The sequence below is a fragment of the Eschscholzia californica genome, unplaced genomic scaffold, assembly GCF_041429995.1.
Source record: "Eschscholzia californica isolate CP2 unplaced genomic scaffold, dmEscCali1.0.p SCAF_3, whole genome shotgun sequence".
In the NCBI taxonomy this organism is placed as follows: Eukaryota; Viridiplantae; Streptophyta; class Magnoliopsida; order Ranunculales; family Papaveraceae; genus Eschscholzia; species Eschscholzia californica.
The window spans coordinates 63,553,696-63,564,988 of record NW_028238420.1 but is presented as its reverse complement, the minus strand read 5'-3'; the positions used below and the strand labels follow the sequence as shown (position 1 = coordinate 63,564,988).

Sequence of the window (11,293 nt, the reverse complement as noted above, 5' to 3'; positions counted from 1 at the left end):
CAATCTAAATCCTCTAGTAAAAGAATATCCGCCGATCACAACATTCCGAATAACAACACATAAATGAATTAATCAGCTCATGAATTCTAAACACCCACATTTATCGAACTCATTAAGTGCATTCTTCAAAATCTAGAACAACTTATCATTAAGACTAACACGTAAAATGTACACAAATTACACTAAGATATTAGCATAAATCAATAATTTATGACCAGATCAAGCCTAACCATGACTAGATTTCGAAGTCATATTTAGAATGTTGAATTGCCCACTAACTATAACCATCCTGAATAGAACGACATCTCAATGACCCTAGACAAAGATGAAATCAGTTCAACCCTGAAATATTATGCACCGTTCTCGAACACTTCTAAATACTGACTTGATGAAATACAACGGTGGCACATCTAACAATGAAGCGAGGACAACATAACTGAAGAGGATTCACAAAGTTTTCACCACGGATTCCCAACATCGTCATTCCCGCAACTCTATGACATTGATAATTTATAATATTGAACAATTGTACAAGTAGGATATACTTGCAAATCAACCTTTAGTGTCTTAAACACCAAAAGATACGGAACATTTCAAGAAAAAAATTTAGTAAATATTTGACGAATCAAATGAGTGCATTTTGTCTTCCTAGTTAGAGACTCGAATTCGCCGCCCACTCAAATGTCTAATTAAGTTGTTGGGCTATACAATTAAAGGAAAGATTATATTCTAGTCGTTTTTTTGACAAAGTAAACTTACTTCATAATCTAGTGCGTTAGGAATAGTCCCACATTGGTTATAGAGGGTTATGAAGAGGGAAACTCCATGTTATAGCAAGACCATCTTCAATCTGAGAATGTACCTAAGCCTCGAGAAATGTGGTTGTATACAAAGTTTATGCACAAGTTTGGGATGAGGAGTACTCTTGTACATCTTTTCCGTCCTATAATTGAATTACTTTCTATAGCTCGATTCGAAGAGGATGCTGGTCTTTCTTTGAACCTCTATAAATCTTGTGTGTCATTGTAAGTAGTCATTTTCCATATTTATTTATTTATTTGTTTATTTTGTGTTTGTAGGTAGATTTAATTTTTTTCATTACTTTTGGTAACTTAGGTTCCTTTTTGTTGTCTTTTTAAGGGCAAACCCAACAGTTGGGAGTTGGGCTCCCAAATTCAAATACTTGGGAGTCCATCCCCCAACCGGATTGCCCCTAGAGGGGAGCCCCTCGGCTGGACTTCCCAGGAGGTTGGGAGCCCCAAAATGGAAGCGTGGGGTATATCCCATTGGGCTCCCCAAGAGGTTGGGAGATCCAAAAATGGGAGTTCTTTGAAAGGGGCTCCCATGCTATCCCGACTAGCTGTTAAGAAGGCCCAACAAAGGGATCCACCACAATTTTTATTTGAAGTTCTCCAATTTTTCTGTATCTTAATGGGTTTTCCAAGACAATCTAATTAAAAAGTCAAACAAATTATAGAAAAACGACTGACAATACTTTTACAGTTGAAAATTGGAATTAAAATCCCACACACTTCCATCACATAGTTCAAAATAAATTAAATCTGGGGTGGGAGCCTCTATTGGAATTAGCAACCCAAGAGGCTCCGAAAAATTTAGGTGGATTCTTCGGGAAATCTTAAAAGTTCTTCGAGGAATAAAGACATAGTCACATAGTCAATCTAGATTGACTTAGGGGACATATTTATTTTTTAGCCCAAAAATTCACTTGATTGTTTTTTAGCCCTCTAATCTTCATCCTCACCTCTCTTCCACCACTACAACTCTCGACCACCACCGCCATTTCCGACCACCTCACTCTCTCTCACTGTCTCTATCTCTGTCTCTTACTTTATATAAGGAGGCATTACTTTTGCACTCCTTGCTATAATGAGGCTCTTGGAGACCACATAGAGGTTGATGCAGCTGCTATTCCGAAGATAAGGCTGGAAAAGAAGAGAATGAGGAAACTGAAGAAGGGGTATGTGCTATTTCCATTGCATTTTTCTTCTAATGCTCTCAACTGGCCATGACTTTGGTCACGATTCCATGTTTGTTCACAGTGGGTTCAATGCGATAAATGTGAACTCTGGCAACATCAGATATGTGCCTTCTTTAATGTTGGAAGGAGTGATGGTGGGCAAGCTGAATATACTTGTCCCAATTGCTACATGGAAGAGGTTGAAAGAGGAGAGATAATGCCCTTTCCACAAACTTCTATTCTTGGTGAAAATGATTTGCCAAGAACTATCCTCAGTGATTTCATAGAACACCGCCTGTTCAGCCGATTAAAGCAGGAGAAACATGAAAGGGAGTTTATTCTTAGGAAGAGCACTGATGAGGTGATCTATTTGAATTTATGTTGCAACTATAGGAATATTGTGAACCTAGCAAAAATCCATGGTAGGAAAACAGACTCTTTAGCTATCGAGCTTTTCCAAATTTATATTTTTAAACTTGAAAGTTGATCTCTGTTTTTGGAGCACTTAATGTACAGTATGAGAGAGAGATCGTGAGAGAGGGGGAGCAAGAGAGAGAGAGGGAGAGAGAGAGAGGGAGAGAGAGAGAGAGAGAGGGAGAAGGAGAGGGAGAGAGAGAGAGAGAGAGAGAGAGAGAGAGAGACGGTGCAAGTGCAAGAGAGAGAGAGGAAGAGAGAAGGACTGAGAGACGAAGATTAGGGGGCAAAAAATTCAATTTTTGGGCCCAAAATGAAAAAGCCTCCTAGGTTAAATCTTGTTTATCATTGTCTTTATGGCCCGGAGACATTTCTTTATGCCCCATGGTTGCGGCCAAAATTTAAAGACTCCCAAAAAGAGATGAGAGCCTCTATTGGGTTTCCTCTGAGACAAGAGATATCTCTTAGTTTTGTTGTCAAAAGCATCGCTTAGGTGCCTTACGCGACAAGTTGACAAACTCACAAATCCCTCGTCTCGATTCCGCTACACTTGCCATTGTATGCGCAGGTGGGATATGGGTGCGCTTAGTAGAGTAACGGGAGAACGGTTGTGGCTGCGTAATCTTTCCTCAAGCAAACTGTAATAGAAGTCCAAGCATTTAGGATTTGGTTAGGGTTTATAGTAAAACCCTAACCTCAAAGTAGTCTCCCTTCCAGATGAATGAGTTGATTAAAACTCAAAGTGAACTTTCTCTACTTTCTAGCCGTGAAAGGCAAAGGAAGAACTGCTTGTTACTGAACTTGAAGTTGACTCTGATTTCAGCATAGTTTGAATATTTTTGTTAGTATGTTAAAATTGTTGAATATGTTAAATCTTTTATATGTCCACACTCCACAACTCTTCTAAAGTTAAATTGGTGATTAAAAGTCGTAAATCTGTTTGGTCATCTTTTCATATGTATAGACTTATAGTGTTAAATTTATGCGAGGCGCATGCCTAGACAAACTTAGGGTCAGCTGGATCATGTATATATTGACACCATTAGAACCTACTTTCATCGTGAAGTGACAACCCATACTTTGTAATCTTTCATTTTTTGAGGACTTGGTGTTTATGCTACACTACGCCTTGTCGGCCCCTTTCCAATACATTCATTCAGAATTACAAATAGTATAGACAGAATGCTTATTAGGGCTAGCGAATCCGGGTTTTTCACATACAAAACTAATACATATAGCCCGCCCAAGGTCCATTTGCTGTTCTTATCAGGCCTTTTGGCTAATCTGTGTTTCTGCGATACTGGTAAAAAGAAAGTGTACCTACCATTTGAGCATTGTTCTGTTCAAGCGATGAGGGTATGTATGTATTCGTCAGAAAATGATGTTTTGACGGTGAATGTTCCGACAGGAGCTCCACTTTGCTGCATCAGAAGCACAGAGTGAGGATGGGAGACAGGGAGTCACCGCGCGCACGGGTATGTAGTAACAATAATCCTGCTAAGTACTTATCTTCCTCTCACATGCTAAATTTAGTTTCTGACAATGAAGATGAATCATCCATTGTTAGCAGTAAGGAGATCACCAAGATGCTACCAAATTGATCAATGAGCAAAAGAAAGATTAAGAGGAACTGATATGGCCGGAAGCATTCTTCCCAACAAGACGATTGATTAATAATTCAGCTACCCAAACAACACGATGAACAAACCTCAGTTCCCCAAACAAGATGATGAACAACATTTTTTGCCCAAACAAGACGGTGAACAACATCCACTACCTAACAAGATGACGAACACAATCTCTCCAAACAAGACGATGGACAACATTTATTGCCCAAACAATACGATGAACAACATCCGCTGCCCAACAAGATAACGAGCACCATCTGTTGTCCACACAAGACAATGAACAACATCTGCTGCCCAAACAACACGATGAACAATACCCATTACCCAAACAAGACTATGAATACAATTGATAGCAAATGCAGGGGCGGCCTAGGCCCAAAGCCACCAAAGCGGTGGCTTTGGGCCCCCAGCTCTGGATGACAACAGGAGGGCCCCCAACGGATATTAACTAGCTGAACGTGATATAATCATAAGTATGAATGTAGCTCAGTTGGCAAAGCTTTCTAAGATAACCCTAGAGGTCATGGGTTCAATCCCTATTGTCTACATAATTTTGCTCCTTTTCTACCACAACTCATTTATTTAATTATCATCCTATTAAATTGTTTATTTTAATAAATTCTTTTGATCTTGTTTTTTTTTGTTGAAATCTTGATTATCAATACAAATCAAATTGAGTTTTACTTTTAGTAAGTAGTTTTGTTATTTATATGTTATTTTTTACATGTTCTTTTCAATCTAATTTTAAAAAGTTGTTATATCAATCAAACTAATGTAATGTAATGATCTCTCGTTTTTTTTATTAGAAACAAAGTGGTAAATAAGATATATAATTTCTACAAGCATTTGAAATTAGTATGCATTTCATATTAAAGTGTGGTCTCTCGTTTTTTATTAGAAGCAAAGTGGAAGTAAGATATATAATTTCTACAAGTATTTAAAATTAGTATGCATTCCATATTAAAATTGACATTAAATTTATATTGTATTCAATAAAATATTATTTTTAAGTTGTTCGAAATTTTCTGCAAAAATTTATTCATAAATCCGAACAATGTAACCTAACAATAAGTACACCTTTTTAATAAGAATAAGGTAACAAAATTATATAAAATTTTCTTTTAAATTTTTTAAAGGGCCTCACTTTCCGGTTTCGCTTTAGGCCCACCACGACCTAGGGCCGCCCCTGAGCAAATGATCGTAAACAAGCATATAATCTCATCTTTAATTTACCCTTTATCTCTTGTATTTCTAGCTAGGATATGACTGTGTTTCTAATAAAGCATATTCCTTCGCCAATTATCCTCATTTTTGTAGTTCATTATTGTCACTAAATAAACGTCTAATTAGTTTCACTGCACATTAGATTATTGTCAATTTAAACTTAGTTCATGCCACGATAAACATGTATAATGATAATTGATGACTTCAAACAACAATATGGAACCCTTAGACTATTAAGAGTCTATACTAATGTAGATAGATTACCAATAAATGCAAATGTTGGTTTGGTTGTTGAAAACTAGTTACATTTATGCTAAATTGATGATATTCATGTATATGATATAGTATCGCGTATTTGGACCCATATACGGAAGTAAATTTAGTGTAATAATTTATAACAATTTCTTGAGCTATATGAACTAAATATGCGACAAATACCCAGTGAGCTGTAAGAATATGTTTGTAATGTACAGCAATCTATATGGTTATTGTTTATGAATTACGTGTTTACAAATTATAGTTATAACTCGTACTAATGTAATTGACATGTTTGTGTATTAGAGATGCAATACATTGAATGTAAGCGACATGTTCAGACTGCGTTATACTGCTTTGATGTAGCGAGAGCAGTTACCTGTAGTGTTTATGGTTATGAGGTGTAGAGTAGCGAACCGACTTAAAGATTTGGTAAAAGAAGTGAACGAAAAGGTAAAACTAATTGGAGTTGGCTAGATGTGAGGGTCCATGCAAATACGGATAATATAATTGGGCTATCTGGTAGAACACTGAATTGGTTGTCAACTTAGAAAACAACGCGAAATCAAAACTAAGCATGATTGATTCGACATGGGTGTCGATGCAAACACAGGTTTTTCGATGTGATACTGGACTAACTAGTAGACCATACTCTCTTGAGTTCTAATATGGATGATCGATTATAACTTATTATTTATTGGTGGTTGGCTCGACATAAGATTTTATGCACACACCGGTTTGTTGGTATAAATTTATTTAATTTGGAGGATCACATATGACGTTTAATTTGAGAAGTAACCTACCAAATAGTGGTTGACTCGCCTCTTGCTCAAATGTGATGTACAATGAACGAGGGGTCACATGGTTTTATTCGGCAACCAAGGTTGAGAGGGACCCTTCATTATTTGAGAGGATAAAGTCGATGCAAATACGGATGCCCAACGAAAATATCTATTGGGCATCAAATTTGGTATAACCTACTGATAGGAATACTGAAATGCATGAATCTCCTCAACCTTGTAACGGATCGAATATGGTATTTTTCTGTAAGAAAGTATTGCTATCATTTGAATATGCTATTCTCTCTCTCATATGTGAATCTTTATTTTGTTGTTGCATGTCGCAACCTTAAGAATTTGAAAATCTACTTGCTAGGTTCAGACTTAGCTTTTCTTTTTTCACGTGAGAAAGATTGGTGCCCCACCTGCTTGATCTTAACCTGTCAAATCAGAGTTTTTCATTTGTAATTTTCGCTTTTGTTGTTTGAATTTCTTTTCCTTGATTATTATTAGTTTTATTAAGTTTCCTTTATATTGATGTAACAAGCTCCTTAGAAGCTTGAGATTTGATATTCCCATTAATAGCTTTGATTTATGGTTTCTTACAAGCTTCATGATTTTTACAAGCTTCATGATTTATATGGATGTCATATCTTTAGTTTTAATATTTATTATATTATGATTCCGTGACAGAGTACCTTAAATATTAGTTTTCAGGGTTATTTCCCTAATGGCCCCCAACTTTGTGACCATTTCCCGCCTGGCCCCCTATTTTACGAAAAATACCCATATGACCCCCTTTCGTTATAACACCGTCACTCTCTCTCCTCCATCATGTTTTCTCTCTCTGCCAAGTCATGCCTCATCATCTGTTACGCCACCTCATCACCTTCTCCGGCGAGAGTCGCCGACCGACCAATTTCCGGCCGGCGACTTCAAACCTAAAAAAAAAGAAATTTTTTTTTCTCTCTTCCTGTCTCTCTCTCTAATTTTTTTTTTATTTTTTTCTTTCTTCTCTCTCTCTCTAGAACTGTTAGATCTAGAGCGAGAGAGAAGATTCATCACGATCATCACGAACAGACCTCTGTTCGTGATGAATCTTCTCTCTCTCTCTAGATCTAACAGTTCTAGAGAGAGAGAAGAAAGAAAAAAAAAATAAAACTTTTTTTTTTTAGAGAGAGAGAGAGAGGAAGAGAGAATATTTTTTTTTAGGTTTGAAGTCGCCGGCCGGAAATTGGTCGGCCGGCGACTCTCGCCGGAGAAAGTGATGAGGTAGCGTAACAGATGATGTGGCATGACTTGGCAGAGAGAGAAATACATGATGGAGGAGAGAGAGTGACGGTGTTATAACGGAAGGGGGCCATATGGGTATTTTTCGTAAAGTAGGGGGCCAGGCGGGAAGCTGGTCACAAAGTTGGGGGCCATTAGGGAAATAACCATAGTTTTCATGCCTAACAAGATGGAAAATGGAGACTAAGGGTGTTACAAAAGTTGTCTTTAGACATAAATTTAGTACAAAAAGCATATCTGTAACGTGATTTTAGTCCAAAAGTACATAATCCCACGTTCCGTTTTCACTTATTATCAGTTTTAACTTTGTGGTGTATAAACATAAATAACTTTATTTTTCAAAAATTTTCTATACTTATCTTAAGCAGTTTTAACCGTTGTTTAACCCCGTTTTTTGACCGTTTTGTGGTTGTGTTGCAAACAAAAATGCGGAGAGGAAGTAAAAGGCTAAGATACACCAAGACAAAACAATATAGAGGTTATTTATTTCAAAAAGGAAAAAAGAAAACAATAAAGAGGGTATCTTTGCACTTTAGACTAAAGTTCATTTTTCGCTAACTATAGATTAACCTCTTAATATTTCCTCCTCTTTGGCCTAAAACTCCATGGCCTCTAAAACTAACCAGGTAGATAAGTTTGTGAAAGGATTAGGATGAGTACTAGTTTACTAAGGGGCCCTCACGAGTTTTTATGATTTTGTGAAAGTGCCATGGACTAACGAAAACTATTTAGGTAACTGATGTCTCTGTATATTTTTGGAGAAAGACGCATGAAGATATTTTTGAAAGACGACAATTTTTGTTAATGGGTTTTTGAATTTTTATTTGAAGTTCTCTTATTTTTCTGTATCTTAATGGGTTTTCGAAACCAATCTAATTAAAAAGTCAAACAAATTATAGAAAAGACGACTGACAATACTTTTACAGTTGAAAATTGGAATTAAAATCCCACACACTTCCATCACATACGTTCAAATAAATTAAATCTGGGGTGGGAGCCTCCATTGGAATCAGCAACCCAAGAGGCTCCGAAAAATTTAGGTGGATTCTTCAGGAAATCTTAAAAGTTCTTCGAGGAATAAAGACATAGTCAATCTAGATTGACTTAGGGGACATATTTATTTTTTAGCCCAAAAATTCACTTGATTGTTTTGTAGCCCTCTAATCTTCATCTTCACCTCTCTTCCACCAATACAAATCTCGACCACCACCACCATTTCCGACCACCTCACTCTCTCTCTCTCTCTCACTGTCTCTATCTCTCTCTCTTGCTTTATATAAGGAGACATTACTTTTGCACTCCTTGCTATAATGACGCTCTTGGAGACCACATAGAGGTTGATGCAGCTGCTATTCCGAAGATAGGGCTGGAAAAGAAGAGAATGAGGAAACTGAAGAAGGGGTATGTGCTATTTCCATTGCATTTTTCTTCTAATGCTATCAACTGGCCATGACTTTGGTCACGATTCCATGTTTGTTCACAGTAGGTTCAATGTGATAAATGTGAACTCTGTCAACATCAGATATGTGCCTTCTGTAATTTTGGAAGGAGTGATGGTGGGCAAGCTGAATATACTTGTCCCAATTGCTACATGGAAGAGGTTGAAAGAGGAGAGAGAATGCCCTTGCCACAAACTTCTATTCTTGGTGAAAATGATTTGCCAAGAACTATCCTCAGTGATTTCATAAAACACCGCCTGTTCAGGCGTTTAAAGCAGGAGAAACATGAAAGGTAGTTTATTCCTGGGAAGAGCAGTGATGAGGTGATCTATTTGAATTTATGTTGCAACTATATGAATATTGTGAACCTAGCAAAAATCCATGGTAGGAAAACTGACTCTTTAGCTATTGAGCTTTTCCAAATTTATATTTTTTAAACTTGGAAGTTGATCCTCTGTTGTTGGAGCACTTGATGTACAATATGAGAGAGAGATCGTGAGAGAGGGGGAGCAAGAGAGACAGAGAGAGAGAGACGGTCGAGAGTGAGAGACGATGCAAGTGCAAGAGAGAGAGAGAGGAAGAGAGAAAGACTGAGAGACAAAGATAAGGGGGCAAAAAATTCAATTTTTGGACCCACAATGAAATAGCCTCCTAGGTTAAATCTTGTTGATCAATGTCTTTATGCCCTGGAGACATTTTTTTATGCCCCATGGCCGCGGGCGAAATTTAAAGGCCCCCAAAATGAGATGAGAGCCTCTACTGGGTTTTCTCTGAGACAAGAGATATCTCTTAGTTTTGTTGTCAAAAGCATCGCTTAGGTGCCTTCCGCGACAAGTTGACAAACTCATAATCCTTCGCCTCTATTCCGCTACACTTGCCATTGTATCCGCAGGTGGGAGATGCGTGCGCTTAGCAGGGTAAGGAGAGAATGGTTGTGGCTGTGTAATCTTTCCTTAAGCAAACTGTAATAGAAGTCCAAGCATTTAGGATTTTGTTAGGGTTTATAGTAAAACCCTAACCTCAAAAGTAGTTTCCCTTCCAGACCAATGAGTTGATTAAAACTCAAAGTGAACTTTCTCTAATTTCTAGCCGTGAAAGGCAAAGGAAGAATTGCTTGTTACTGAAATTGAAGTATGTTAAAATTTTGTTAGTATGTTAAAATTTTGTTGAATTTGTTAAATCTTTTATATGTCCACAACTCTTCTAAAGTAAAATTCGTGAATCTGTTTCGTCATCTGTTGATATGTATAGAGTTATAGTGTTAAATTTATGTGAGGCGCATGCCTAGACTTAGGGTCGGCTGGATCATGTATATATATTTTTTTGAATTGTTCAGCGTGTGCCTCGAACCCTTGACCTCTAGGTGGAAGATTATACCTCTTACCACTCCAACCAAGGGTTGTTGGCCGGATCATGTATATATTGACACCATTAGAACCTATTTTCATCGAGAAGCGACGATCCATACTTTGTAATCTTTTATTTTTGAGGACTTGGTGTTTATGCTACACTACGCCTTGTCGGTCCCTTTCCAATACATTCATTCAGAGTTACAAATAGTATAGACAGAACGCTTATTAGGGCTAGCGCGTCCGGGTCTTTCACATACAAAGCTAATACACGTAGCCTGCCCAAGGTCCATTTGCTGTTCTTATCAGGCCTTCTGGCTAATCTGGGTTTTTGCAATACTGGTAAAAAGAAAGTGAAAAAAAGTGTACCTACCATTTGGGCATTGTTCTGTTCAAGCGATGAGGGTATTGTATTCGTCAGAAAATGATGTTTTGACGGTGAATATTCTGACAGGAGCTCCACTTTGCTGCATCGGAAGCACAGAGTGAGGATGGGAGACAGAGAGTCGTCGCCCGCACGGGTATGTAGTAACAATAATCCTGCTGAGTAGGTATCTTCCTCTCACATGCTAAAATTAGTTCTTGATAATAAAGATGAATTATCCATCCTTAGCAGTAAGGAGATCACCAAGATGCTACCAAATTGATCAATGAGCAAAACAAAGGTTGTGAGGAACTGATATGACCGAAGCATGCTTCTCAACAAGACGATTCATCAAAAATTCGGCTCACCAAACAAGATGATGAACAAAATCTCGGCTCCCCAAACAAGACGATGAGCAACATCTGTTGTCCAAACAAGAGGATGAACAACATCCTCCGCCCAACAAGATGACGGGCACAATCCCTCCAAACAAGACGATGAACAACATCTGCTGCCCAAACAAGACGATGAACAATACCCATTACCCAAACAAGACTAGGAACACAATCGATA

At 37.7% G+C, this 11,293-nt stretch overlaps 1 protein-coding gene across 4 annotated transcripts; it reads left to right on the top strand.

Moving 5' to 3' along the window:
- Positions 1-858: 858 nt before the first annotated feature.
- LOC147553169 (uncharacterized) lies at positions 859-5,380 on the top strand. Of its 4 annotated transcripts, XM_086672387.1 has the most exons (6): positions 867-1,025; positions 1,859-1,978; positions 2,061-2,339; positions 3,801-3,867; positions 3,963-4,372; positions 5,212-5,380. In XM_086672387.1, the coding sequence occupies exons 1-3, from the start codon at positions 877-879 to the stop codon at positions 2,194-2,196; spliced, it is 405 nt and encodes a 134-aa protein (XP_086528513.1). In that variant the 5' UTR covers positions 867-876; the 3' UTR covers positions 2,197-2,339; positions 3,801-3,867; positions 3,963-4,372; positions 5,212-5,380. The 4 variants fall into 4 exon arrangements, 2 of the variants coding, with proteins under 2 accessions (XP_086528513.1, XP_086528514.1); XR_015238841.1 differs by lacking the exons at positions 1,859-1,978; positions 2,061-2,339 and having other exon boundaries at positions 859-1,025; positions 5,212-5,319; XM_086672388.1 differs by lacking the exons at positions 2,061-2,339; positions 5,212-5,380 and having other exon boundaries at positions 3,960-4,023.
- Positions 5,381-11,293: the final 5,913 nt, after the last annotated feature.